Below are 12,173 nucleotides of genomic sequence, written 5' to 3' on the forward strand. Positions count from 1 at the left end.
ATACACTTAGAGATGAAATGTCTGTTTTTAAATGTTTATTGCTCATCTCTCCTTAAGGTGATTTTCCTAACTCAGACCTAATTGAATTCAAATGGTTAGTGGAATGACATAAATTCAGTCTTCTTCAAATAACATAATATCTATACCAAATTGCCTAAATATAATTTACAATACAACTTAATTAATCATTGAGGGTATATTTTGTTTTAAGACATACACAATAAATCAAGGAAAAACGCAGACACTGGGGTACAAGTAAAGACACAAGTGGAGATTTGATTACTAGAGTTTACTGATATCCTGTTTAGCATTAAAGCAAAATAATATGTTCAGAAAGTAATCACTCTCATAATTTTTTACCACCACACATACAGTGACTTGGTACCCCAAAAAGCATTCAAATAAAAACACTGTTAACAATCTGGTTAAGAAATTGTCAGTACAAAATTTTGTGCAGTCAGCTGATGAAAAAAAAAAGACTAATAAAATTAGTCATGATTTCTAGTCTCTTGACTGAAATATTCATTGAGATATTACAATATATTAGCAAGTGTATAAACATATCAGATAACACCTGTGATTATGATACAGAAGTGCAACATGATACTGACATACCTTAAAAATAAATCTAATCTAAAGACAATGTGTGACTATAAAAGGAATAGTTTAGTTGATGACAAAATCATTTTCATTTTGGGTGAATTGTCCCTTTAATGCATTGAAAGATTTGGTCTCTTTTAAAAAATGAAATTAGTTGCATTTTTTAAAGATTTGCTTAGTTAAACACACAACAGCAATTATTATTATTATTATTATTATTATTTTTACATTATTCAGATTTTCAAAGCAGCAGACACAATCAGCAATCATTTCAGAGCCCCTCTTCTTTTACATACACATGGGATGACATTGAATGAAATGTCGACATAGGCACAGTCAACGGAACGGACAGTGAATGTGCAGTGGACTCAGATGCTGAAGGTGATGCGGCACTTGGTGGGGATGGTAGGGGTTGGGTGTGTGCTATGTCCGTCGGTTGCAGGGAGGATGAGGGTTCAGTTTTGCGATGAGTGCGCAAGTGTTTGCGAAGATAGGCAGCAAAGAGAAAAGCCTTTCCGCAAACAGCGCAGCAATGGGGCCGACTTGTCGAGTGGATGCGGTGATGTTTGCGAAGCCCGGCTTTGTTCAGAAAACCTTTGCCACAGTTGTCACAAATGTGGGGTCGTGGCTTAGGGTGCATTTTCTCATGTGCTTGTAGATCAGCCAGCTGCGCAAACTCTATCTGGCAGGTCACACAAACATACTGATTGTCAGGTAAAGCTGAAACCGTAGAATCAGTCGGGGGAGAGATCATGTGAAGGCTGGTATGGGCTTGCACTTCCTCCCAGGTCCCAAATATCATATCACAGTGAGAGCATGAGAACTGGGGGAGGGTGGGGGGAAACACTTGAGCAGGTTCAGGGGCAGGCTGGTCCTGCAAGGGCCTCTCTGTTAAGTGAGTCCTCTCATGTTTGCGCAAACTAGAGGACACCACAAAGGACTTGAAGCACTGCTGGCATTTGAAGGGACGCTCACCAGAATGCACCCTCCTGTGTTTGTTCAGACTGGAGCGTTCTGCGAAGGACTTGCCGCATTCGGTGCAGGAGAAGGGCCGCAGCCCGGTGTGAACCAGCATGTGTCGTCGCAAATCCCAAGAAGCAACAAAAGCCTTATCGCAGCTTTGGCATTTGTAGGGCCGCTGACCGGAATGCACACGCTGATGCACTGCAAGGTCGGCTGGCTGCCGAAACCTCTTGGTGCACTTGTCACAGGGGTACGGCTTGAAACCTTGATGTGCCCTCTGGTGTCGGCGGAAACTAGAGGGATCTGAAAACATCTTGCCACACTGTGGACAAAGGAATGGCTTTTCGCCTGAATGTGTGCGGAGGTGAGACTGGTATGAGGACAGCTGGGTAAAACCTTTGCCGCACTGCTCACACTGGTATGGCCTGCTCTTAGAGTGGATTCGCAAGTGGCACGCCAAAGAGGATGACCGGGAGAAGGCTTTACCACAGTCGGAGCACAGGTAAGGCTTCTCCCCCGTGTGCGATCGCTCATGGTTCTTCAAGTCCTTCAGCTCTGTGTACGTTTTACTGCATTGACCGCATTCATACGGGCGGTGGCCTTGGTGATTGCGCCGATGCTTGCGGTACACAGAGGGGTCGGCGAAACTCTTCCCGCACTCTGTGCAAAAGTAAGGCTTCTCCCCTGTGTGCGATCGTTGATGCACTTTGAGCTTAGATAATGTGGGATAGCTCTTAGAGCAATGAAGGCAGGAGTGAGGCCTCTCGCCGCTGTGCTGCGTCATGTGGATACGCAGACAAATGGCCTGCATAAATGCCTTGCCGCAGTCAGTGCAAACAAAAGGTTTCTCACCTGTGTGTGAACGGCTGTGATTGCGTAACTCCGTCTGAGTCTTATACGCCTTGTGGCACTGTAGGCACTGGAATGGACGCTGAGCAGAGTGCGAGCGCTGATGCTTGGAAAGCTGTGCCCGGCTGGAGAATGTCTTAGTGCACTGAGCACAGGTGTATTGCTGCTGTTTCTCTTTGCCATGTACTGAAAGCTTGTGGCTCTGAAGAGCTGAAGGGCTGGTAAAGGCCTCCAGACAGATTGAACACTTAAAAGTGTGCAGTGTTTTTGGTGGTCTCCCTTTGCCTCTTCTTCTTGTTGGTTGTTCTGATAAGTCATCTTTTTCTTTACCAGGCTCGGTCTCAGAAGGTGGTGGTGTATACTGCTCTGTGGTAGGTGGGCTACCTGGCTGGGGTGAGGCCATACTTATGATGCTGGGGAGAAAAAGGCCAACAGCGACCACAATAAGTGCATTCAGTTTAGATTTTAATTTAGAGTTCAGATCTGCATTCTGATTTAGTGTCATATTTATTTATATAAACATGCTTTCAATTGATTGTCACTTTGCTATTTGTTACTTTATGTTTCAAACTTGAGAAATGTACCCAAAGAGGGTGATTTGTTTTCATAAATTGAAAACATTGCAAATTTACCATGGTAGGCCTACCTAGTTTCTATATTTCTTTGATAAATAGTTTAGTTTCTGTTAAAATACCATAATTACTACAGTTAATTTAAGCTATTGTTAATACTGTAAACAAACTATTTATTAATATGTGATCTTAAAAGAGTGTGGTTTCTCTCAGAAACTTTTTCATTTTGTTTAATTTTTGTTTTAATGACAGTGTTGCCTAAAGGGATAATTCACCCAAAAATAAAAAGTCCTTTATGATTTACTGATCTTCAGTGAAGTTACTCAAAAAGTAATTCACTACAAAATACTAATTACTACTCTAAAATTGCAATGAGATTACTGATTTACTGGCTACATAATTACATTACTAATTACTTTTTTAATTACTTTCTAGAAGACTTTTCACAGAAAACCTTTTGTTTTTTCACTCAACGTATTCAAAATGATGCCTCAATTTCCTTCTTATTCATTGACTCGTTGGGGGGCACACGCCCTTCAGCAGTCACAAAATGCAAACAGATGTACATATTAACGGAATTCATGTTTAAAATGTATTCTACATATAATATTTTTTGAGAAATAAGTGTAACCAAGTAATTAAAGGTAATTAACTTAATTGAAAGTCAAGAACTGTTCTCTTTAAAAGAATTTGAAATGTAACACGCTACATTACTTTCTGTGCTACCAGACTGTATACTGTATGGTAGTGAGATTACAGTAATTAATTACTTTGTAATTAGATTACACCAAACACTGCTCATCTTCGTATTGTTCTATACTTGTATGACTTTCTTTTTTCTGTTGAACACATAAGGATATGTTAAAGTGATAGTTCACCCTACTCACCCTCATGCCATCCCAGATGTGTATTACTTTCTTTCTTCTGCAGAACACAAATGATGATATTTAGAATAATATTTCAGCTCTGTACGTCCATACAATGCAAGTGAATGGGTGCCAAAATTGTTATGCTCCAAAAAGCACATAAAGGCAGCATAAAAGTAATCCATACGACTCCAGTGTTTTAATCCATATCTTCAGAAGTGATATGATAGTTGTGGGTGAGAAATAGATCAATATTTAAGTTCTTTTTTTGCTAGAAATTCTTCTTCGTTTGTGTTCTGCAGACAAAAAGAAAGTCATACACATCTAGGATGGCATAAGTGTGAGTAAATGATGAGAGAATTTTCATTTTTGGGTGAACTATCATTATAAGAAGAATACTAGCCTCTGTCACCACTCACTTTTATTGCATATTTTTTCCATACCTTGAAAGTGAAAGCTGACCTATTCTATTATATGCCCTTTAAGTGGAGTCAGAAATATCGTAATTACGAGTTCCAAGCACATGAATGACCAAGCAAAGTCGTATTTACAAGTGGGAAACTCAGAATTCTAGATGATACCCGAGTTGCTAAACTACGGTGTTAGCTAGAAGGGGCATGTCGACATTTTGTAGTAATTTCAATTTCAGTGCTTTATTTCAATAGTATTCATTTCTTATATATGACAATCAACTAGTGACTTACACTTCATGGTTTGTTTTAAGCAAATTAATTAATCGGAGTGACTTTTTGCACTAGGTGTAAAAAGCGCCTACCACATAGTGTGGCTATTAACACTCCAGTGGTCTGATGGAAACAGAAATAGAAGAAAAACACCTCTCCCCCAAGTGTTGTTGCAGTGGTGTGTGGTGAGATGATGAGTGGATGTCTCAGGTTCAATTCCCACTTTTGTCCCACTTTTTCCCCATTCTATTTCCTGTCTCCACTCTTTATATTTCCTTTATTACTAATTATTATCATTTTCAAGGTTGACTGCCTCACAGTGATTTAGTCACAGTGAAGGGCGAGGAGTTCCGGGTAAAACTTTCCATGGTTTTACTAAAGTAATATTGAAGTAAACATGTTTTTTGGTGGAAGCCATAGTTTTAATGCAATTAACAATGATGTTACTACAGAAATATGATGATAAAAGTTTAATTTTGTGGTTACTATGATTTTTCTATAAAATACTTTTGTTTTACAATGGTTACTGTTGTAATACCATGGTTAATTTTTTGTAAGGAAAAGTTAGGTTTAGGTTTAGGGGTAGGGATTGGTGTAGGGCAGGGGTGTCCAAATTCATATTCTGGGCACTGGATATTGCTATTACGTGCAGCCGCTATCCACTAGTGCGTTCTGTGTCGTCACCAGCTTCATCCACTGGCAGAGTTCAACACGAGTTTGGAATACTCCTTATTTCCAAAGATAAATCGCCCAGCAGAAAGAATTATGCATTTATTAAAGGACTGACATCAGGTTAGATACTTTACTCATGTACTTGTTCTTGTAAAAATGTCCCTATACCTTGCATCATGCAACTGAGTAAAGCTGCTCTTGTACACGCGGCTGTAGTTTATTGAGCGTGCACATAGATGCGTGTACCGAGCATACTCTTCCAGAATGTCCTCTGTAGCACTGGGAAGTATCTTGTAATTAACTGGTTCGCTCTGATATTTCGTTGAAACAAGAAAAATGATTCACAGGCTTCCCAGCACCATTTGAGTGAGGACATACTGTACTGTTGAAGAGGCCGCTTAAAACACTTTCACATCTGTGCCTGATGCGTGCGCTCAGCTTGCACATGCACGTCTACAAAATAAAATGAAGCGCGATAATTTTGATCAAATTAAAATCGTATTTGTAACGCAAGTAACAACAGAAGCTATAATTATATATCTATAAAGAGTAATTCCTTGCATCACTTTATAAAGTAATAAAATGTCATCTGATTTTGATTACTGTGATGGGTCACACCCAACACTCAGTAGCAGATCTACAGTATATGTTCTTTGCAGTGCCACTGAATGGAAGTCAAAAAGATAAAAATGTGAATAAATGAGTATAATATTTTGTATAAGACGCATCACTGTTCCATTACAAGACTTCTTTGTGAGTGAAATAGCCTATCCTTTATTTACATGTAGGGCCTACACAAGCATACCATAGAGCACAAATTATTAAAACTTGCATAATATTAAGCGTACAATATAAAGATTATGCATAGTGGCAATCTAGTAGCTTCTAGACATTTTTTTAATAATTACAGCGATGCGGCCCATAGCGCATTATATTTTTCTGCATTTGGCCCCTGACCGAAAAAGTTTGGACACCCCTAGTGTAGGGTGTCTGAGGGACTCTAATTAAACACAATAAACACACTGTAGTAATGCCGCTATACTGTATGTTAGTATTTAATTAGGGGTGTAAATAGTATCTGCCACTATCTGCACTGAGGAGCAAATAGCATCTAACACTATTTGTACTTAGTGCGAAGAAGATGCTTTGTGTTGCTATTTACAATTTGTGCAAACAGCCTCTGCCATAATTAATACTTAGATACAATGCATTAATAAATATTAATAAACCAGGTCATATACAAGTGATGCAGTTGTATTCAGTGATGCTTATTCACCAGCAAAACAGAAAAAGGAGCTTTTACCACCGTTTATTGTGTATAAATTTGTTTGAGTTTGGCTTCTTCCGTATTTTGTGTACCTCTTGAATGTGTAACATGTCGTAATAAGGAACGCCCAGCTCGGAGCTTCCCAGGTCCACTTGAAGGTGAAGAAAGAAAGTCACAGGTTTGGAACAACATGAGGGTGAATAAATGATGATGTAATTTTCCTTTTTTGGGTGAACTATACCTCTAACACTGAAATTATAATAACAGTAGCAGCTATGTTTTTTTGTGGATTAGTTAATAACATGGTATATTTTGTAAGGGGATGATGTTGAAGGCGCTGTTATGGAGGAAACGGCACAAAATGGCCGGCATTAGGACCTCAGGGACAATTAGGGTGGAAAAACGCTCTTGTTGTCAAAGGAAGTTCGCATCTGGACAGCTGATCTGAAGTACAGTACAGAACTGCATTGCACTTTAGTGTAAACGGAGATTTATCATTCTGATACAGACCACATCGAAGCAGCTCTTATGCAATACAGTGACGATTCAGAAGGCTGATCAACAGACCCATACAACTCCTGTATCTGCATGCAGATTAACACAAAATGGCTGGCTTTAGGACCGTTGAACATGCGAAGCAATTTCGGACGCTTCTGTCACTCCAGCTTATTCGCTGCATTTTACCAATATGTGATCACTTGCACCTCATCAGTATTACTTATGATGCGTACCTTTTGTAGTCTCAGCCGGGACAGGTGCACGTTTGAAAATGAACTCCTAATCGTTAAATCTCAGAAGAAGAAGAAGGCTTTAGGACCATGACGAAATTATCTAGCGAGCGCGGAGATCTGAGCCTTCATGACTTCATTGCCACCTTGGGAATGTCTAAAAAATCTTCTGAAATCTTAATAAAAACGCAATCAAGCCACTGCTTTTTTGAGGTTTTTACTGAAGTGTTTCTACAGACTACAGTGCATGGTGAGTGGGATAGAATGGGTGGAGATAGAGAAAGTATGTGGGAGGGGAAATCGCGTTTGCCCACTTGAATGTTCGTGGATGTGTAGTTTTTGTGCATTTACAGTTATATACCAACGTTTTTGAATTGGATAGAGAGAATAATAGTGCTGTCAGGTTAATTGCTCCATCCAAATATCTAGTAATGCGCAACTATTTATACGTGTTAAAGATAACAGCTCGCATACAATCGTTTAGACAAGAAGAGACGGACTCTTTTCGCTGATGCACATTTCCTGTTTCCTAGCAACAAGAGCAGGAAGTGAGTCGTGTGGGATGGGGGCAAGACAATTGGTAGAAAATGGGCACGAACACGCCCGTCCTGTAACTACAATAAAGTGAACGGATGCCAACATCACAAGAACCAACCGCACACAGGGATTCTACAGCATTATGTATGTATTTTTCAAGTGTTATTTAGTGTAGCATCAGTGGATTAGATTTAGCCGCTGATGCTAGCCACCAAATGCTAACTAGCTCGCTCGCAGAGCGACTGGATGTTACCGCCTTTCCCCAAAATACTCGGCTAATCTAAATAAGGGTGTTTAGCGTGCTATTGCGTGCATCTAGATCGCGATTAGTGTACTATTAAATGGAATAATGTTTCTTAACTCGCTGTCAAGTTTGTGATATGTAGCTTGCCGTTAGGTTAATGTGCAGTGGAATTGCTTACTGTGTAAATAGAGCTCCATTGTGTGAGGCAGACTGTCATCTAGCTGCTGGAGCTCGTCATTGGACCATCCATGGAGTCAGACCCCGCCAGATTTACCGTGGCAGCTTTATTTTAACGGATGAAGTTATCTATAAGTTAAACATTGAGATGAAGAATAAAAAGTGGAACTCCCAGAACTATTCTTGTGTGAACTAACGGTTTCAGGATTGCAAATTGATTGGTAAATTGATTTTGTGTATAAACCCCTGCATGTACCCGTCTGATTACATAACGCCCCAAGTTGCTTGTGTAAAGAATTGAGTGTCTGTGGTTAGGTTTTTGGGCATTAATGCCGCATAGTTCTATATTTGCATTCATATTTATTTATTTTGCAGAAGCTTCTGTCTGAACCCACTTACAAATGAGTAATTGAACAAGGAGTCAGTAACATTTAGAAGTGCTGCAATATAAAGTCCAAAGATTTGATAAAAGTGTTCATACCTTGCGAAATTAGACATTTGGATTTCTGTGTTGTATTGAGCATGGTTGCAAATTCTGCCCTTTAAACTTGTCACCAAGGAAAACAATTATATAACTGGCTATAGATTAGGTTTTGTCGACAATATGAGAATGACTTATGTCTTGGAAGCATCAGTGCATTACAATCAGATTAGACTAAAAAGATTTTAAAAATATGAAACGCATTTTTACTAACGTAGCATATGCTAGTTATGTTAGAATGCATCCCTAAAAGTTTACTATTCCTTGTTTTATATGACGGCCTGAAATTAATTTCTGAAAATGGGGGAAAATTTCCCCCTTACACGGCTCATATGGGGTGATTTACACACTTTGGGGGGGAATAAAACTCCTAACACTAAAACATCTGAAATTTTACAACAAACTCATCTAAATCTCACGTGAGACTACTTTTTTTCAATTCATGTATACGTCAGATGAAACTAGGGTCAGAAATCTTTTTTTTTTTTTTCTCCAATCTATTCTAACCTTATAAAATGACCATGTCATCCTTTTATGTTATAATTAATTCAATTTGAAAAATGGCAATAGTTACAAAATTGCATGATCTGCACATTGCGTAAGTGCATTGTTACTGAAAACATTTTTTTCTCATTCACATATTTCTAAATATTTTGTCTATTAAATTAGCATATAGCCTGCAAATGCACCAACATAGAGGAGGAGATGACAGCATTTCTCCAGATTTGGAACGAGGAGCTTAAATAAAACTTAGCATCTTCTTCATGCCAATTGAATAAAAGAGATATTATTCATACCCGAGTGGTTAATGTAAAATTATTATTGTATCATTAATAAAGTTTTATTTAACATCAAGGCTATTTATCCAGATATTATTTTTGTTAATATTATTATTATTAACTACACTGAAGCATATGGTTACATTTATATTTTTTGTTCTCTCAGATCTGATTAATTTAATAAATGTATAACATCCATCCCTCCAGCACTTTTGGCTTGTAGCTGGTGAGGAGGCTTTTCCAACAGATAGATCCATAAGTGAAATGAGCCGATGGGCAGGAAAGTAGGCTAAAGCACAGGATAAAGAGATAAAATATTTTTTTATTTAGTACTGCTCTTCAGAATCTACATTACAGTTATTTACATAAAGTATAGTATGCATATAGTAGTGTGTTGTCTTCTTGAGCATCAGTGAATGTTTGCACCTTGTGTAATATTTGTGTATGAGTCCCTCAGTTGTAAGTGTCAAAAGACGATTTCAGTCACAACAGTAAATCCACCTGCCTAATATTGTGTTGGTCCCCCTCGTGCCGCCAAAACAGCGCCAACCTGCTTCTCAGAATAGCATTCTGAGATGCTATTCTTCTCACCACAATTGTACAGATCTGTTATCCGAGTTACCGCAGACTTTGTCAGTTTAGACCATAAATAAAATGAACTCTAGAGACTGTTGTGTGTGTGAAAATCCCAGGAAATCAACAGTTACAGAAATACTCAAACCAGCCCATCTGGCACCAACAATCATGCCACGGTCCAAATCACTGAGATCACATTTCTTCCCCATTCTGATGGTTGATGTGAACATTAACTGAAGCTCCTGACCCGTATCTGAATGATTTTATGCACTGCTCTGCTGCCACACAATTGGCTGATTAGATAATTACATGGATGATTGTTGGTGCCAGATGGGCTGGTTTGAGTATTTCTGTAACTGCTAATCTCCTGGGATTTTCACGCACAACAGTCTCTAGAATTTACTCCAAGTGGTGCCAAAAACAAAAAACATCCAGTGAGTGGCAGTTTTGTGGACAGAAATGCCTTGTTGATGAGGTCAACAGAGAATGGCCAGACTGGTTTGAACTGACAAAGTCTACGGTAACTCGGATAACAGCTCTACAATTGTGGTGAGAAGAATATAATCTCTGAATGCTATTCTGAGATGCGGGTTGGTGCAGTTTTGGCGGCACAAGGGGGACCTACACAATATTAGGCAGGTGGTTTTAATTTTGTGGCTGATCGGTGTGTATATGTTGTGTGTGTGTGTGTGTGTGTGTGTGTGTGTGTGTGTGTATGTGTGTATATGTATATATATATATATATATATATATATATATATATATATATATATATATATATATATATATATATAATTTAAATTTTTTCAAATATTGCCTTAGTCTTTCTTTACTGTTACCGGATGGCCCAGAGTGCAAATTGAATGAAATCCCAGATGCAGTTTATTGTGCTACTCAAATCCCAATCAATAATTACCAGAAGAAAAAAAGTGGTACACAGTATGGGACTTTTAATTATAAAGAAGCTCCAAATACTCATGGGACTCTTATTTTGAAATGTCTGCACTCCCAGTTGTGAGCTCACTGACGGCTAATTTGCTGAGAAAGTGACTCTTATTCAAACTGCTATCCTGAGCTTCTGAGTTCAAACTCTGTTCTTTTCGGGTAATTCATGAAAAAGATCCAGTTCAAAAGAGTAATATGTTTACGACTCTCTCGCACTGGGTTTGTTGTTGCGTACAGTGCGGCAAGCTCATCAGAAACAGAACGAGTGAAAAGCGGCTTGAGACACACTGGTGCGTGCTCAAAAGATGTATTCAGTTACTCACAAGATGATATCTGATGAAACCGCATATGAACGCACACAACCCTACTGTCGCCAATGGCGACTAGATTTTAAATTATTGTCACAATCAGTTATTTTTGGTCGCATTTGTGACCATTTTAGTCGCAGTCTGGAGCCCTGAGTTACTTTCTAAAATTTCAAAAGCTTCAGTTTTTCCGCTCAACCAATTTCAAATAAAGTCTATATTTCCTTCTTGTTCATTGACTTGCTAGGGGGTGTATGCCCTTCAGTTGCCTTTTAGTTGGATCCTTTTTTCCCCTTTGCTGGATCCATTAACTCAGAAGGGATTCTGTAAATGAAGCTCACACCTGAAAATCACTGGAAAAATTGGCTAGTTTGGGCAGTTTGAAATGCAATGCATTACACTGCTTTTTGTATTTAAAAGTAATTAGATTGCCACAGAAACGCAACAGATGTACATGTTAACATAATTAATGTTTTAAATGTATTCTACACAACAACAAAAAAAATACTAAGAAATATGTGTAACCCAAATAATGTTCATCAAAAGTCAGTAACTGTAATCTGATTAAGCCGGCTTCACACCAATAGACTTAAAACAAGAAATTACGTTTAATAAATACAGACTGTTGTTCCTCTACTTTCTGATTTCATTAGTCATTTTAGTGTTAGAAAGAAAGGCAGGAAAAACACTTGCTGACAGAATCACTATAGATTACAATCAGCATTAGTGATTATTTTCCGCTTAGTGTGATAAAATGTTAAAATCAGCTTGATGTCTTTTCAGTTCTTGGAAAGAAGCAGCTCATTGGCCACTTGAAGAGAACACAAGAGCCCGCCCTGCCAACAGGGCAGTTGTTTTTTTTTCCCCTGTCTTGTTGGATCCTTTTTTCCCCCTTTGCTGGATCCATTATCACAGCAGGGAGTCCTGTC

At 38.6% G+C, this 12,173-nt stretch overlaps 2 protein-coding genes across 4 annotated transcripts in view; one reads left to right on the forward strand and one right to left on the reverse strand.

Annotated features, from left to right (window-relative positions):
- LOC127427476 (zinc finger protein 668-like) lies at positions 1 to 7,351 on the reverse strand. 2 transcript variants are annotated; one of them, XM_051675111.1, is made up of 2 exons: positions 7,204 to 7,351; positions 1 to 2,825 (listed from the first exon to the last, which is right to left on the reverse strand). In XM_051675111.1, the coding sequence occupies exon 2, from the start codon at positions 2,813 to 2,815 to the stop codon at positions 872 to 874; it is 1,944 nt and encodes a 647-aa protein (XP_051531071.1). In that variant the 5' UTR covers positions 2,816 to 2,825; positions 7,204 to 7,351; the 3' UTR covers positions 1 to 871. The 2 variants fall into 2 exon arrangements, with proteins under 2 accessions (XP_051531071.1, XP_051531072.1); XM_051675112.1 differs by lacking the exon at positions 7,204 to 7,351 and adding an exon at positions 6,565 to 6,693.
- LOC127427471 (zinc finger protein 646-like) overlaps positions 7,314 to 12,173 on the forward strand; it is a 23,259-nt gene continuing 18,399 nt past the window's right edge. The window contains exons 1-2 of one of the 2 annotated variants that reach the window (XM_051675101.1): positions 7,336 to 7,450; positions 7,734 to 7,881. The gene's annotated coding sequence lies outside the window, so the exon portion shown is untranslated. Of the gene's footprint in view, positions 7,451 to 7,733; positions 7,882 to 12,173 lie in introns of both variants that reach the window. The other variant, XM_051675102.1, reaches the window with a different exon arrangement.

Source organism: Myxocyprinus asiaticus, chromosome 36, assembly GCF_019703515.2.
Source record: "Myxocyprinus asiaticus isolate MX2 ecotype Aquarium Trade chromosome 36, UBuf_Myxa_2, whole genome shotgun sequence".
Lineage (NCBI taxonomy): Eukaryota > Metazoa > Chordata > Actinopteri > Cypriniformes > Catostomidae > Myxocyprinus > Myxocyprinus asiaticus.

Coding starts and splice junctions, on each gene's coding strand:
- LOC127427476 (XM_051675111.1), bottom strand. CDS start 2,815: ATGGCCTCACCCCAGCCAGGTAGCCCACCTACCACAGAGCAGTATACA.